Source organism: Neopelma chrysocephalum, unplaced genomic scaffold (assembly GCF_003984885.1).
Source record: "Neopelma chrysocephalum unplaced genomic scaffold, ASM398488v2 Primary Assembly neopelma1_61b, whole genome shotgun sequence".
Lineage (NCBI taxonomy): Eukaryota > Metazoa > Chordata > Aves > Passeriformes > Pipridae > Neopelma > Neopelma chrysocephalum.
In genome coordinates this window covers 11071869-11088762 of record NW_020897717.1, presented here as the reverse complement: position 1 = coordinate 11088762, position 16894 = coordinate 11071869, and the positions used below count along the sequence as shown (strand labels likewise).

General features: G+C 34.8%; 1 protein-coding gene across 8 annotated transcripts in view; it reads left to right on the top strand.

The window, feature by feature from the left end:
- Positions 1-16894, top strand: part of USH2A (usherin) — a 379012-nt gene that overhangs the window by 42369 nt on the left and 319749 nt on the right. For all 8 annotated transcript variants that reach the window (XM_027681679.1, XM_027681684.1, XM_027681681.1 and 5 more), the window contains exons 9-11: positions 724-817; positions 6495-6690; positions 7464-7594. In XM_027681679.1, the coding sequence (XP_027537480.1) occupies positions 724-817; positions 6495-6690; positions 7464-7594 (421 nt within the window). The remainder of the gene's footprint in view (positions 1-723; positions 818-6494; positions 6691-7463; positions 7595-16894) is intronic.

Below are 16894 nucleotides of genomic sequence, written 5' to 3'. Positions count from 1 at the left end.
GGTTATTCCTGAAATTATTTTGGTAGTTCTCATTTTGAGGAAAAGAACCCCATTAGAGGTCATTTTTACCTTAAAATTTTCTACATTACTAATATATTTTGATTATTGATTTAGATGTGTTATGATAATGCGTTTACTAAAATAGCTTTATCTTGGTGACAGTATAACAGTAAAATAATTACAGCCATGGTTTGCAAAGCTGTGCCATGCCTCCAGAACAACAACCCTTCAGGTAGAATAGTATGGTTATTAACTAATATTCTATACAGATTTTATTTTAGTAAGAAATGGACATTTTAACTGACATAAAATGTGTTAAATCACAAAATTATGCCTGATATGGTTAACGTTTCTTTGAAAAACTAGAGCTGCACTGTAAGGCTTAATATTGATGAATAATTATAATAGATTTAATAAAATGTTATGTATTAATATTGCATACTGAAAAAGAGTTTTCATTACATATTATATAAGGTAAGAGTAGCTCTACTAAATGCTGGGTTTTGTTTTCTTGGAAAGCAGTTGCTGATGCTTAAAAATATGTTGAGTGAAGAAGTCTTGTGTAGGTTATTGGACTTGAGAACATTCTCTTTGGTGACATTTATTTGTACTTAATAAAGATCCAGACTATGTAATACAAAGTTGACTTTGTGACCATGTTATATATTGTTGGACAGATATGTTTTCATATTTTATTTTTTTCACTCCCTATTGTTCTTTCAGGTGTAATTGCCATGGCCATGCTGAAAATTGTGACACAGCTGTGAAACCGTATAGGTGCCTATGCATCAAGGAAAGCTATACAGAAGGAAATAATGTTAGTGTCTCCTTTGTCTGTCTACATCACCTATGAACAGCCTCAAAATTGGGTTTTTAGTCCTGGGAAAGAGTGTTAAGTGTGTTAGTCTAGTCCTGTCTTTTATAGGGAAACTTTCCATAGCAGATTTGTATTGATCAAGGAAACAAAAAACTTCCACTCCTCCCTCCCGCACCCTAAGCCATTTCCACCACAGACCATTAGGAGTGTTCGGAATGTTGTTAGAGGATTAGGCCACTTTCAAACATTAGATACAAACCTGAGTTTAGACTGTGAGCATCTAGTAAATTTTGTTTCTCTGCCTGCTGTAACAACTGCCAATTCAGTCCTATAGACTGAATGTACTACTCCGTGGTGGTTTTAGTCTGGTCCTATGGACTCCAAACCCATTCCGTAGGTGGAATGCAGTAGGCACAGTCCTGGAGTTCAGCTTCCAATTTAGTTTCATTTGGAAGAGGGCAGTTCAAGTGTTCCATGATGCAAACCAAGGCAAAATTAGAATTTTCCTTTTTTTATAATAGTTTTATAATTCTTGGCCATAGGAGAACCAAAATGGGGTTGATTGTTGTAAGTCATGGTATGCTACATAAATACGTAGAGGAGAGCATAGACTAACGGTACTAGTTTGCACTTATTTCATGCAGCTTTTGATTTTCTTGGAAGCTGTTCAAATACAACTTAGCAAAGGCAGACCAATGATGTATGAGTAAAGAAAACTTGCTCAAAGTAAAGTCTCTGTCCCTAGATTAATTATTTATCTCAAAAGAAAAAAAAAGAAAGGAAAATAAGTTGAGGTTAAGAAAGAATGACCTACATCTAGGGAATGAATCCCACAATCTCACTGAATGTTAGATTTCCATTGTGAGTACTTGTTGTATTCCTTGTTACATTTGTGCCTTTTGGAAGTAGCCTTCCTAAAACTTAAGAAGGGGCTATGTGGAATAGCAACGACAATAGCAAAGGGGAGACTAATCTGCCATCAGAAAAACCCCATGCAGTCAGTGCTTGCTGGAACAGAGCAAGAAGTGTTCACCTGAGAGCATTTGATATAGCTTTTATGATGAGGTGAAAGATCTTCATCAAATTTCATAGAGGATTTAAGTTTTCTCATTTTTTTAAGCAGAAGTGTAAGATCTACAGTCTAAATGGGACTTGAACAGAAATTTCAAGTTTTTAGATGGGTCAAATTAGAAAAAAAAATTCAAACTGACAGTGTCCCTTTAATTAGAACACACATTGTGAAATGTTACTTTGTAAGGATTAATTATAAATATTTAATAAGATCTGGAAGTTCACCAAGCACTCTTGCAAGACTTATGCTACCTTGTGAAAACAAACCAAATACATTTTAATGATGTATCTGCCTTATCAGATATTTCCTGTCAATGTTAATGGGTTGTTCCGCTGAGTGTCACATTTTTGAATTGGCATATATGCATTGTAACTGTAATTGAAGTGCTTAAATTAACTGTATTAATTCAGAGTACAATAAGGATGTTGTTTAATTATTTTTCTCATTCTTTAATAACCATGTCAGTATCTATTAAATATGAAATAAAATAGTAGTAATAAAATAGAATTAATATTTAGAAATACATCAGTAACCACTTTGAATTTTATCAAAGTTTTACATTGAATCCAAACAACTTAAAGATTTTGATTTTTATTTTGTAAGGCAAACACTTAAAAGCCAAACCAAAATCCATTCTGATTTTGGACTATCATTGGCAATAGTAAAACTCTGTCTTATAGGCTTACAGCTATTTTTCAGGCTCCCACCCCATTGAATTAGAAATTGAAAAATAAATTTATTTGTCTATATATTGTTTTAATTCAATTAAGAATTTGATGAAGGAAGTTTCTAAATAAAATGTTTTTGGAAGGGAAGAGGAAAATGTTTTTGATAAGAAATTGCACTATCAGCAAGTAGTCTTTTTTTAACTTCCATCCTATTCTATCAGTAAGTCACCACAACTAAGGGGGTATGTGAAGGTTTTTGGGTTTGGGGTGGGTTTTTTCAGTGTCTTGAACTGGAAATCAGAGATCCTTGAAAAGCTTTTAACATATTTCAGGGTTTGCCCTTGTCACATTTACACTTAATACAGCTAAAATTACCATCCTGAATTTATCTGGCATATGCATCTGGCTAGCTGTTGTGCAGCAAAACAATACCAGAAATGAAAAATTTGCATAATTCATTACAAATAGAAGTCTTAGTTTAGTTTTTGCATCACCATGTTATGAAATTTGACATACCAAATGAATATTTTTGGTTTTTGTTTTGTTTTGTTTTTTCCTGAGTTCTGTTTTGGTGAAGAATGATGATGAAATATGTTGCAATGAAATTTGAGATGATAGAAAGAAGGGAATGCTTAAAAATGACTTGCAGATGTTGAGGGGGCAGATTATGGAAGAAGAGAAAATAAATCCTCCCAAAGCTTGTCTCTCAGTTTATGCAAAAAATTGTTCAGTTTCTTCATTTACGAAATGTTCTGTAAATGACTTGGGTCCGGCTTTGAGAAATAGCTCTACCTTTTACAAACAGAAACTGAGGCACCAAGAGTGGAATCCAGATTTTGGTAACATTTATATGCAGACTCATAGACTCAAGTAAAAGTAGGTTCAAAAGCTTTCCGTGATGTCACATGAAAAGCTGGAAACAGCCCATGAAGAAACAAGACAGTCAAGGAAGGTCAGTCTTACCTTACAACTCAGAGCTTCCTTTAAATTGATCGTAATAGAGAAAGGTAATGGCAAAATATATGGGAATAATTGTACAAATTATAATAGAAAATAGAATTTAAAATAAATAAAACAACTCTGATAAATGCTTCAAAGGATATGAATGGAAGTGAGAGTGACTGGATATGGTAAAGGCTTCAGGTGTTCAGAGTTTTACATGCAAATAATTAATGGTCTGAAACATCTGCAGTCTGAAAACTGCATATGGCATTGTTGATTTAATAAGAATTATATAAACGAGGCTTTTCGTGTTGTTACAGAAGAATCTATGTAAACCTTAGTTAAAGGTCAATCTGTATCATATGTTGGAATGAATGATACATAGTACCTGAGGAGCTGTAAACATTAACTACATTAAGTGGTCACTCAATAACAAAGACTTTTAGCTTGCAGAAGGAAGCAAGGTACCAAAAAAAATGCACTTTTTGATACATGGACTGTTAGGATGGAACCCCATAAGACACTCTTCGTTTCTATTCTGGCTTCCTTAGTCACTTGGAGTCACATAGAGTGTTCTAGCTTTCTTTTTTTTTTTTTTTTCCTTTTTTTTTCCTAATAAAACCTGGCCTTTAAGTTTAAAAGCCCTTTAGTCTTTGGGAAGTTCACAAGAGACAGATGCAGTTCAAAGCTCTGATAGCACATGGTCTTGATAGATAGTCAAATGCTGTAATGAGAGTGCTGATGAAAGCCATGAGGAAATTAAGATGACTGTCTTCAGAGCAGGGTGAAACTGTGCTGAAACAGATATTACCTAAAAGCCATGTACATCTTTGAAAGTTCAACACTGGAGATCTGGAAGTTAAATGCAATTCTTAACCTAATAAAGATGTGACAAACAGCAGGGTGAGGTGGGAGCCCAGTTCTCATTTTTATTACATACACATCTGACAACTGCTAGAAAAACAATTGTTTCACACTCATTGCCAACTTCTGAATGACTGCTTTTTTGCCAAGACTTTTAAAAGGAGATTGTAGACAGGTGGGAGTCAATCTCTTCTCTCAGGTAACAAGCATTAGAACAAGAGGAAACAACCTCAAGTTGTTCCAGGGGAGATTTAAATGGAAAAACTTTAAATTAGGAAAAACTTCTTCATTGAAAGGGTTTTCAGTGATTGGAACAGGCAACCCAGGGAAGGTGATAGAGTCACTGTCCTTGGAAGTGTTTAAAAATGTGTGGAAGTAGCACTCAGAGACGTTGGTCAGCGGTGGACCAGGCAGCGTTAGGTTAATAGTTGAACTTGATGATCTTACAGGTCTTTTCCAACCTTAATGATTCTGTGATTCATTAAAGTTCTGTTAAAGTTTTAAGCCACAGCAAGAGACATAGTTCAAAGAGGCTCCGTCCTATGTAATCAAATGCCATCTTTTTCTTTCCTACTCCTTAGTGCTTGTGTTGTTTAACAATAGGTGCAAGCACAGGTGTGCCTAAGTAACTGATCTAAGATTAAATCTGAAATGAGATGATGAATGCTTTCAGCTGCTGTGTGGCTAGCCATGCACAAATGGAAACTCAGGGTTGGCAGGTTGGTAGCTATTCTTGTGCTATTTTCCTTTCAAGGAGGATATATTTCCATAGACATGCTGAGAGGAGGAAGCTGCATGAGTTGGATGGCTTGGCTGAGAGCTTGTTTCTTTGTTGCGCTTCCCAAGTTGTGCCATGCTTGAATGAACCCTTGTCTCATGTTGGTGCTGCATAATGGTGATTTTCCTCAAGGCAGAGACAAAGGGAGAGGGAAGATGGATGTGGATGAAGGAAGGACTTGAATAAATTTGAGCTTTGTAACTTGTGTAGCAGTAACAGTCAAGGTGTTTCCCTTAGTGTACTTTATCTGAGCTAATCACAATTAGGCAGCGATTGTTCTGATAAAGAAAGGCCAGAGTTCAAGGTCTCAAGTGAAGCCCTGCTAATTTTCATTTTGAAAACTCTGATTTTTCCTCACTGTGGTGATGTTGTGGGTTTTTGTTGTTTTGGTTTTTTTTTAACACATGACAAAAGTATGCAGTAGCTATTGTTATCTTACCACTTACTGTTAGTTTCATTTATTAAAACTAAATTTCAGCAGATAAGTTCTTATACTTTCATTTTGTCTCCCAAGTGACTTTTGTTACGAGTTGTGACTGGTCTGCAATTCTTGGACTATCATAAGCTTATGGCTTTTAATTCAGTTTCTCATTTTACCCACAGCTGATTCTTTCCACAGCATCAGCTGTGAGGGAAAGTTTAGAAACTTCAGCACTTTCCCAATTGTCAGCATATAGGTGATATAGACACACTGACCTAGATATAGCAGTGCTTGGAATAATAGCCATGAGCATACTTCTGGAACTGAAGAAGAAAGAAGTTGCCCAAAAAAGAAAGTAGTTGCCCAAATAATTTACAGAAGCAACTTATTTTGAAGCATTTAAATTCCATCTGAAAGATGGAAATTATAATTGCCATGTATTTTGTTTCTTTTGTTTCACTCACAAGGTCAAATGGTGACCGTACAAAGTACAGTTACTACAATGTCAGAAACTACAATAACATTGTTTAAAATGCATTCAAATGGATGCACTAGGTGAATATGTCTTCTGTGTCTCGAACACAGCAGGCACAATTTTGCATCCTTAGAAGTTTAGGTAAATCTGAGTCTCAAGATGTTAGCCTGTGTTGAGTATCTAAATACTTAAAATTTTATTCTTCTGCCCACCTTCCTTGGTTTTGTTGTGTTTAATTAACTTAAAAAGTCTAAAATAATAATAATTAAAATGTTGGGTTTGTTATTTTCCTATATGCGAGAAAGCATAGGTCTTTTTGTCTAAAACCAATACTATTAATATTTAAATGGGGTAAAACACAGAATGAAATATCAATATAGAGGGTATAATAGTATTCTTGTGAGAGAAAGAAATATTAATTTCTAAGAAATAGTATTTTATTTATTATTTATTTCAGTGTGATCGCTGCTTGCCATTACACAATGACAAGCCTTTTCGTCCAGGTGACCAAGTTCATGCTTATAATTGCAAACCATGTCAGTGTTACAGCCATGCAGTGAGCTGCCACTATGACTTAGCAATGGATCCTTTTCCTCAGGAACACTACAGAGGCGGTGGTGGAGTGTGTGATAACTGTCAGCACAACACAGCTGGTAAGTCACACCAAAGAGAATGGACTGTTTGTTTTGCAGTCACTTTTTGACTAAGTTTTGTGTCAGCTGAGATTAGCAGTGCTCGGTGGCTGACAGTCCAATAAATTCTCATGTATATGTATTTTTAAACTATTCAGATAGTGTAGTAGTAACAGTTGTGTCGATTCTTAGGCCATAGGAAAATACTGCTAAAATTTGATCCAATCTTGTATAAAAACTTTTGTGCAAAAAACATTCTAATAAGTAATTAAAACATATAGATTCAAAGCTATGCTACATGTGCTAGAGCATTTAAATCCAGAATATCATGTTTCTAATTGGACCAGTTTAACACACATCTCAAAAATGTTAGTTTCTTGCTTATTGAGTAAAGGTCTTTATTCAATGTAGATAGTACATTTGAATACTTTTTAAAACAGTTTTCTTCTGTTTCAGTTTTCTTGGCTTTATCTAGTAAAGGGGAAAAAGAAAAGTTTCAGGTTCAATGATAATTTTTCAAAAAAAAAATGTATAGGCATTTGCATGGCACAGCTTTTATATAAGTGTGGTATTATATAACAGATGGAAGTTTAATGGAGTAAAACATAGTTTGTAACAGGTTCATTGTTTCATATGCTCTGGATCACTAAATTGGCAGGTAGAGATGAAAGGTGCATTAAAATGGACGTCCTGAAAATTATAGAATTCTCTCAAAGGAATAGTCTTTAATTTTGAATTATACAGCTAATTTTAATGAATTGGAAGCCATAATGCATAACCTTTCTTTCATGCAGGAAGGAACTGTGAGCTGTGCAAGGATTTCCATTACAGACAAGCAGGTGCAGATCTTTCAGCCACTGATGTTTGCAAACCCTGTGACTGTTACGCAACAGGCACCAAAAATAAGAGCCTCCTGTGTGATAATGTAAGTAGCCTCAATACAGAAAAAAGAGAAAACTTTTTAATTAGCTGTGTAAACAGCTCTAAGATTTTACAAAATGTATTTAGATGGTAACTGGTTTATAAAAAAATGCTAAAATTCAGCCTTTTCAAAATGATAATTGACTTACGTCAGACATTGAAAGCAGAGAAAACGCAGCAATTTGAGAGGTACTGCTGGAGAGTTACTCATCTAGATCAGTAACAGACATAAAGATGCTGTATGAATAGTAGTTTTGTGATGCTAGCAGATACCTGTGCACTCAGTAATGTTAAAACCTCTAGGGTTTGAGTGTTTTTGAAGGTCTTTATAATGTCTTAAAGTTACCAACAGGTTTTGAAAATCCAGGCAATAAGCTGAGCCTGAAATTTAACTAGAATTAAACTACTTTTCTCTGTAATAAGACAAGGATTGATCTCCCTTTTAATTTATAAAGTCTATTAAAAAAAAAAAGGAAACCCACAAAGTGATGCTGAAAAGAGAACACAGTCAACTATGGTTTTTAAGCCAAAGGACCTCATTGACATGTAAAATGTCTAGTCTGATAAGAAAGCTATCTGTAACTTTCAAAACATGCATGTTGAAAAAAGGCAGGAAAATTGATTAAAATCTTGAACATCTATAAAAGATATATTGTTTTTCATGTTCTATTCACATATGTCCTGTCCATTGTCACAATCTAAATTTTGTTAGGAATAGGGAAGAAATATTTCTTTGAAATGTATTTTAATGGTAGAATTTATTCTACTGGTAATTGAGGTAGAACTTCTTCAGCTTGTTGCCACTTTTCCTATCTCTTCTTTTTTCAAGACTCTTATTCGTAAAGCGATCTCTAGGTTTTTTCATAGTATGCCCCTTCTCACTGTGTTTTATTTAAAAGTGAACTCTTGTGGATCCTGTTTATTTTCACCCCCAGTTCTGTAGCGGTACAGGTACATGCCCAGTTTGACTCAGTGCACCTTCACATTGGTGCATATTCTGAGTGACGTGCAAATTTAGCACAATGTGTTTTTTAAAATAACCCCTTGTAGTACAAATAACAATTATTTTATAATTTTCAGTCTTCCGAAGGTGATACTTTTTGCCAGCAACACAGAAATGGAAAAAAAAAAGCTTGCAAAATGCAGATAGTATGTTAGGACTATTTTTCAAGATACAGGAAGAATGAAAGCAAATGTTAATTTATGTGCCCATAGTTTGTGGTGAAATTTTAACATAAATCAACTTTAGATGTGATTAATAATAAGAGGAAGAGTAGTTTACAGAAATCACTGCTTTATACTGAAATATACAAGAATGTTGATGGAGCTTGACTATGAAAGTATGAACGTGGAGATAAAATGGGAAAAATGGGGGAGACTGTATTGTGCAATAAAGCATCAATTGCTGCAGTAGAAGCAGAGCAGGGAGAAATGATTGAGAGGCATTAAAGAATAGATTAATAAGGCTAAGGCCTAAAGGCTGAAATGAATTACATGAAATAGGAAGGCATCATTGAAGGAAGTGTTTCCAAATTTGACCTGTGGAAGATGGAATCATAAGGAATAAGGACCCTACTCATGAAAGTTAATTGTCACATCACATTCATAATTTTCAAGGAAATTTGCCAAAAATGGGGCAGAATGCACTTTTACTGCATAACTCACCACTTTCTTCAGGTCATCAACATTTTTTTCTTTTTGCAAAGTGCCACTTGTGTCACTAAGTTCCAAGAGGTAGAGAGTTCCAAAATTAATCTGCTGAATCACAAATTAATCTGTTGAATCACACAGATAGAATATTTCCTCATCAAATACAGTATTATTCATGTAGATAGTTTACAAGATGGGTAGAAGAGCTTACTGTAACACAGTTACTACCATCTCAGTCTTTTGGACTGATCGTGAAAACTTTATGCCTGTTCACCTTTTACACTCAACCCTTGGTGAGCAATGTACGTAGGTATGTAGCATTTCTCCCTTGCACAGTTTCTCAGTTCTCATATATCTGAAGATCATGCCCACTTAGAGATCAGTGTGTGACTTCATTTGTATTTTAAAGTGCAAACTAACATATTAAAAACTTCAAAATTTTAACTTCATGGCTTATAGTAATGAGTAGCATTTTCGAAGGGTGGTGTAGCAGTGCATTCATGAGCAATTCATTAGGTGTTTTTGCAGAGAGAGATATTTCTTTGATACTGGTGAATACAAGAGACAATTGCTACAGCCTGATAAGCTGTCCACTTCTTTTCAGGTTATTGACACTTAATCACTGTAGAAAAGATGGTTGCATCCTCTTTGTGAATGTTTGTCACAAAATATTTCAAACAATCAGAAATCCAGATGAACTATTTGAGGTGCTTGAGTTTTATGATACTGAAAGAAGAACTGGCTGCCTTCTTCCCTTTTCCCTAACCATTCACACATGAGAAAATTCTGCCGGAATACTACTGATGTGATCATTCTTGCTCTGTATGGAGAGTTGGAGATTAATTTCTTCTGGCCCCTATACCACAATCCTTTACTCATTTTCCTGTGCTGCTTTTTACCCAGACTGCTCTAGAAATGCTTATGTATTCAATCAGGCATGGCAGTTTGTAGTCCTTTCATGATTCTATTATAATAAACCATATATAAAGCTGGGGAAAAAAAGCACTCTTTTCCTGGGCATTTGTTTTTAGGCAAACCTGGAAGTGCTGCTATTGCTTTTACGTAATCTTTGGAAGTACCATTTTGGTCTCAGTGAATTTAGGTATCTTTCTTTACTCAGCTTTGGATGACTTTTAAAAATTCACTCTTGACATCCAAATAAATATGTATCATGTACTTATTGTTGCAAGGAAACGGTATTTTACTGCAGAGGCTATTGTTCAGAGTTGCAAAGACTTAATTGCCTTCTGTCAAGGTGGCAGCTGTATTGTCTCATCTTGCAAGAAAACTCTTTCTAAGGCAAGAAAATGAACAAAATGTTAGTTACTGTTTTCTCTGAAGAGTCAAATGAAAGGAGATTACAGTGCTACCAAGTAACTTTCTGAACAGGCTTCAGATTTCACCTTTCTGTACACTCTAAATATTTCTTTTTTTGATTTCTTATTTTTTTCACTAAGAATGTTGAATGCTTCATCTAATTTTATTTTATACATTACATACTGAAAGGCTAGCTATGCATTTGTGTATATATATATATATATTTTAAACCAAAATAGTATTTCTGTTTCTGTTTTCAATTCTGAGTTAATTCTTTTATCTAAAATTAGAATGAGCATTCCCCTGCTCTCACTTATCCACCTACACTGTTTTCAACCCATTTATTGTGATTGACAATAAATAAATAAATGAAATGTGTGTTACGAGGGAAAAAACATAGGTTAAAGCAGTTAATTAAGGGCATTTTGGACAACAGATATACCAAATAGAATAAGAAATGTATAGGATGCAAATGTGTAGATGAAAAGCATGTGCATAGTGGAGTCCATAAAAAATCAAGTTATAAAACACTGTGTGTCCTCTGAATCCTGGATTTCCCTTCATAGAAGGCCTTTAATCCTATTGCTAAAGTGAAGAAAAATGAGCTTTTTATGTTACATAATTCCATAGCTTTATTTCTGATGGATTTTTTACAGTAGAAATCTTGGTTTTCTGTGGTGGTTTTTTATTTTGGGTATTTGATCCACTCCCACCCCTTGGAGCATCGTGAACAGAGGGTAAATGGCTCATTGTACATTTTGAGTAAAAGTAGTAGAAAGCTACTGACTTTTGAAAGTCATCATAAGCGATGACAAGAAGAGATATCAGGGGAGTGCAGAGGAACTTCATTATTGCTGCTTATTCAATTTTCAGTTCCCAAAGCTGACGTACCGAGAATACTCTCAGGTATTTGGTGTCAGACCATTAACCTATGTGTGTGAGCCAGCACACCATACAGTTCTCATTTCTTAAACTGAAGAAAAGGAAAAGAAAATAAAAGTCCTCAACCCCCTTTACTCCCCCTTCCCACTTCCTGAAATTGCAGACAACTAGATGCTGGGGTCCTTGCCAGATTTGCATCAAGTAAGAAGGTAGTGAGAAGTATATAATTAGCATTTATATCAAAAAGGCAGAACATTGAGACTGGTACCAATCAATTGCAAAACTGGTGATGGCAGGATGAACAGCAAGAATTTCATGCCAGACCTGAATATACCCCTGAGTCTTGCGATACCCTAAAACTTGCATTTTCAGTGGGTCAAGGGAAGGTGCTTCTGCCCTGGTGAATAATTGAAATCATAATGACTCAGCCAGTCACAAAAGATTATTTTTGTCATGTGTTCTGGGCTTCAAAACTGGAGGTTAACTTTGGTGAAAGAAACTTAGAAAGGTGTCAGCATTACTTTTTTATTTAGTAACATCAAGGCTCATCTCATATTTATTCTCTGGAACTGGAGAGGCTTTCTTGTTACATTTCTGGCAGTATTTTGCTTCTGTTAAAGACACCAAAGAATAACAGTTTGAAATTATAGGCATATCTAAGGGGAAAAAGATGGTTTTAACTTTCAGAAAAACTTGGGCTACCTATTTTTTTAGAAAACTCCATTTTATACTTTAAGAATACATATGGTCAACAAGAGCCTAAGTAGTCAGAAGTTATGTTTCTGATACTATGATACGTCACTAGATAACTGATGTGGCTAAATAAATAGTTTGTGGTACTCAAAACAGAAATCGAGACAATTCTTTGGAATATGTCAACCTTTGTCCTGGATGCTTAAATCTATTTTTAAGTCCTCCTATCAGTTTAGTAACTGGACATTGGGAGAGTTCCTGAACAGGCACCTCTTTGAATTTGTGATTCTAGATGTGATGTGTTAGATTAAAATGTCCTCCAACTAAAAAGTGGTATCACTAGAGTCTAAAGCAGTGTGAACTGCTCAGTACATCTGAAATTCAGAAACCTTAACTAGTCAGCTTCCTCATTAAAGACAATGATGCTGCAGCTGTGATTTGTGCAGTAAAAGGTTTCTTGCATACGTTTTGTAACTGTTTACATTCAAGGATATAGGACTAATGTGTATTTCATACGTAAATTATAAATGGCACAAGGGATATATGTCAACTCAGCATCATTGATGTTCTGTATCAAAGAACAATTGTAATTATGAGGTCCCAAGATACACCACCACTTGGTAGTAATGCTTGGCTAGGCTCATTTTCATAGTGACCCATCTAGACAGATATTTTCCATAAGTGATTTAGTACTGAGATGGTAATATCAATACACAGGCTGTTTCTGTCTGCTTACTGTTTGGGTCAGAACCAGGCTTCTCAGGCATAAGCAACAGGAGAACAGATTGCTTTCTGCTCTTCTATAACCAGCATAAATAAAATATTTTTCTTTAAATGACAGATAGCATTTGAATCAGAGGGAGGAGGGGCAAGGTTCAGTAATATCTCCAGTACACAACTGGTGAAATCCTGGTTAACAAAATCTTTAGTTATTAATTGCTACCAATATTCTCACCGATATAATAGTTTCCAGAGTAAGCTAGGTTTACAGAAATAATAGTAGTAATAACAACAGTAATCACTTAATTCACTTAGATTTTTGTGTAGAATGCATAAAAATACATGTTACAGAAATGGCTCATTCTACCCATTTTGATGTAGATTTCCATGTTTTAACCTGTGGTACCTGTTTCTGCGGCATTACAAATATTTGTCAGCTTGTACAACTTCTTTGTAACAGTATTCATTGCCAAGCATTTCCCAGACTATTTTGGTGTTTCTCTCTCTCTGCCTGTAGAGAGAAATGAAAGATACTATTTTTCTATATTTCCCATTTTTAAGCCAAATTTTCCCCAAATTGAGCCCTATTATTATTATTTGTATGTGAAGATCTCCAAATGGTTTTGTTGGCTGGATCCTGGGGAAAATTTGAATTTTTCGGTTGACCAGACATTTCTCCCTCATTTGAAGAGTTACATTTATTCTTCAACCATAATTTTTTTTACGCTATTAAGAGAAAGCTTGGGGACATACATTTTCTGCAACCAAATGTGATGAAAATTACTGCTTCTTGTAATAGTTTGACACAAAATTATGCTGAACATACTGGTTTCTTTGCTCCTCTTAGCACTTGGCAATCTACACATTTCATGTGTTGCATCAGGAAAGAGCTACTGTTTGATCACAATTAGCCTTGGATTTCCATGTATTCAGGATAAGAAGAGCTATACTGGATGAAATGAGACTCATCTAGCGCAATATCCTCTCTAATAGTTACTATAAGCATGATCCTTCTGTGATATACTTTTCTAGATTCCGGTTGTTTATGGGTTTGGGACTTCCTGAGACAAACTCCGGGTTTTCATCTGAGTGGCCATATTTGACATCCACATATGGAATTAATCTAACTTATTTTTTAATGCAGTTCAAAAAAAGTGTATTTTTCCATACACCTGTACTGTATACGCTTTCATTCTTTTAAGTTTACTTTCTGATGATTTCCTGGATGTTCTATCCTATAAGTGAGAAATAATGAATATTCATTCTGTAAGCCATTCATGATTTTGTAGCCATATATTCCCTTCATCTTCGTTATCTCTTTCCAAACTGAAAAGTCTTCAGTCTCTTTTCATTTGTATCTTTGCTTATTCTACTCACTCTGTAACCTCTCTTACTTTAGAGAGGGTACCCAGATATACAAATTGTGCAAAGGGTTGATGCACAATGGATTTTTATTACACAATAAGAGACTCAGAGCTTTCAAATTATTTGTAGGGGAAATGGAACAGCTTTAACATCTCCTTTCTCGAGTGGAAATAGCTAATTTTGGACTTGTTACTATCTACCAATAGTCAGCATTGGTTTTCCCAGGCATTAAGTTTGTACTTCTTGATGTAGAAATTAATTTAAATTTTTGATCATCCATTTGATTCAGTATATATGATATTTCCAGATGTTGTTGACTTGAAGAGATGCAGTAGAATCATGAAGCATGATTTTTCTTTGGAAAAAAAAGTACCAATCTTCTTCAATATATCAAACATGTTTTAATTTCTAATAGAATACAGAATAATAATACAAAAAAAGCCTATTAGATTATAGATCTCAGAAACTTCCTTACAGCCTTTTAAGGAGATTGATGTAACTTTTATAATTTTATTTCTCTTTTGCGGATACTGATTTAAGCAAGTAATATCTCAGTAATTTTATATTTTGGTTCATCTAGAACTTTAGTCTTATATGTAGTCACTTTTCGACCATAAGATTTTGCTAAAATATTTTCCTTCTGACATTTTGGTTTGAAACCAGTCTTAAAAATCATACCTAATATAGAAAGGTAGCACTTCTTTCATAGTGAAAAGCTGTTAAATTCTTTCTTTGCAATCTCTGTTGTGGTTCTCTTTCCTGAATGCTACACATAATTATAAAAGCATTAGTTGGTGATCTGCTTCAGCTCAAAGCAGAATTGTTGTCAGTGATAGATCCAGTCGGTCATGATTTTGTCTGAGTAAGTCTTCGTACCTTCGGGGACAGAAATTCCACATCCCCTCTGGGAAGCCTGTTACTGATGTTGCACTTTCCTTTTAGTGAAAAGTTCTGATGTCCACTCTGAGTCTGCTAATCATACTACTTAATTATTTATTCTGCACAGTGATTCTCTAGTAGTCTTCCTTTGCTTCTGACATTTAAAAAAATTTTTGTTTCCTTCATGCTTTAGGCATGTTGCTTGTTTAAAAGCTCATTTTTTTATTGCCTTATTCTGGTTTTAAAATTTGGTATTGGTTATCCTATCTTATTTAACTTCCTTGTTTTGATCCAGTTTTCACTGATTGAAGATGTATTTTTGCATGTAATGCTTTCCTTCCTGTGGTAGTGTTTGGAGTAACTTTAAAGACTTTTTAAGTATGAGTTGAGTGCTATTGTGTAATCTGAGTATTCTGTGGTCACTAACACAAAATATTTCTTTGCAGTTATGTATTAAACTCGGGGTTTTTTTCATTTAGGATTAAACTCAGAGTTTTTTTTCACATGTGAGTTCTCTGATGAATGGCTGTGATGCATGACTGGGTCTCTTATAATGCACTAAATATCTAGATCAAATCCAGTCTAAAAGGGAATTAACTTAAAAATCCTTGTTGCTGTGTTTTCTGCTATTGTGGTCTTTTAACTCTTTTTGTAGTTGCTGTTGTCTTGTCTTTTACAAAAAAAATGTTGTCTTGCCTTTTTAATATCTTCATCTTCCTGAAAAACATGGCCGATAAATCAGTAATAGATCTCTATCATTAAATCATATTGAAGAGATTTTATGGACTACAGAATCCTTTTATGAGGAAGGGATAGGAGTACATGCTTCTCTAACTTTCAGTATTTTCTTCACTGAGAATTTACTATTAGATATTGAAATACTCTGTTTTGTCTTGTATTAACCAAGCTTAGAGCTTCATTGTAGATTTGAAGGTGTGATAATAACATTTATTTTAAGTGGAACTTCCAAGTAGCTTTGTCTCTCCTTTCTTTCAGCTTTGCTTGACTTATAGATTAAACATGAAAAAGGCATTAAGAGAAATTTTTGTTCTGGTAGCCACTTGAAAGCAAAGTACATTGAACTACAGCTGTTGATGTCGTAGATGAATGCGAGTTTTGAATCACTGTGCTTTTTGATATTTGGAAATATTTGTGTGGAAAAAAAATACACTGACCCAAAGAAAATTACTTATAATGCAGAGTTTATTGGTTTGCTACCATCTTCATTTTCCAGAACACTTGAGTTAGAAAAGTTAGTTTTTGTTCCTTTATTATGAATCCCAAACCTTTTGCCATTTCACATCTCCTGCATCTGGGTGTGCTTTGACTTGCTGTTTTTTGTCTGTGTTGTGCATTAACTGATTCCTTTCGTTAGTTTCTCCATCCCTGTGCCATTGCCCTTTCCCTGTGGTCGGTTTTCCCACCTAACTGGAAAGTGATGAATGTAGAGATTGTTGGTTAGGGTTTTTTTTCTGGCTTTCAGACATTGAGGTAGCTTTTCAGGAACCCTTTAGTCTCGCACAAGATGTGAGACTCATACTCCTGGATCATGGTCCAGGAATAACATAGGATGCATCAGCTCCTTCTGAATAGCAATGCTACCCATTTAGGGAGTAGGTGAAGACCTTTATATACCTCCATGGAAGTGGAATGTTTTGGACACCAGCTGAACCATGAAAAGAGGGAGAGGGTTTCAGATACTGAGCTATTGGATCACATCCTTCAGTAAAGGAAGAGAAAATTTATCTTGGATGAATAATAAGAAAGGAAAATTTTCAACTGTACTTCATTCTTACTT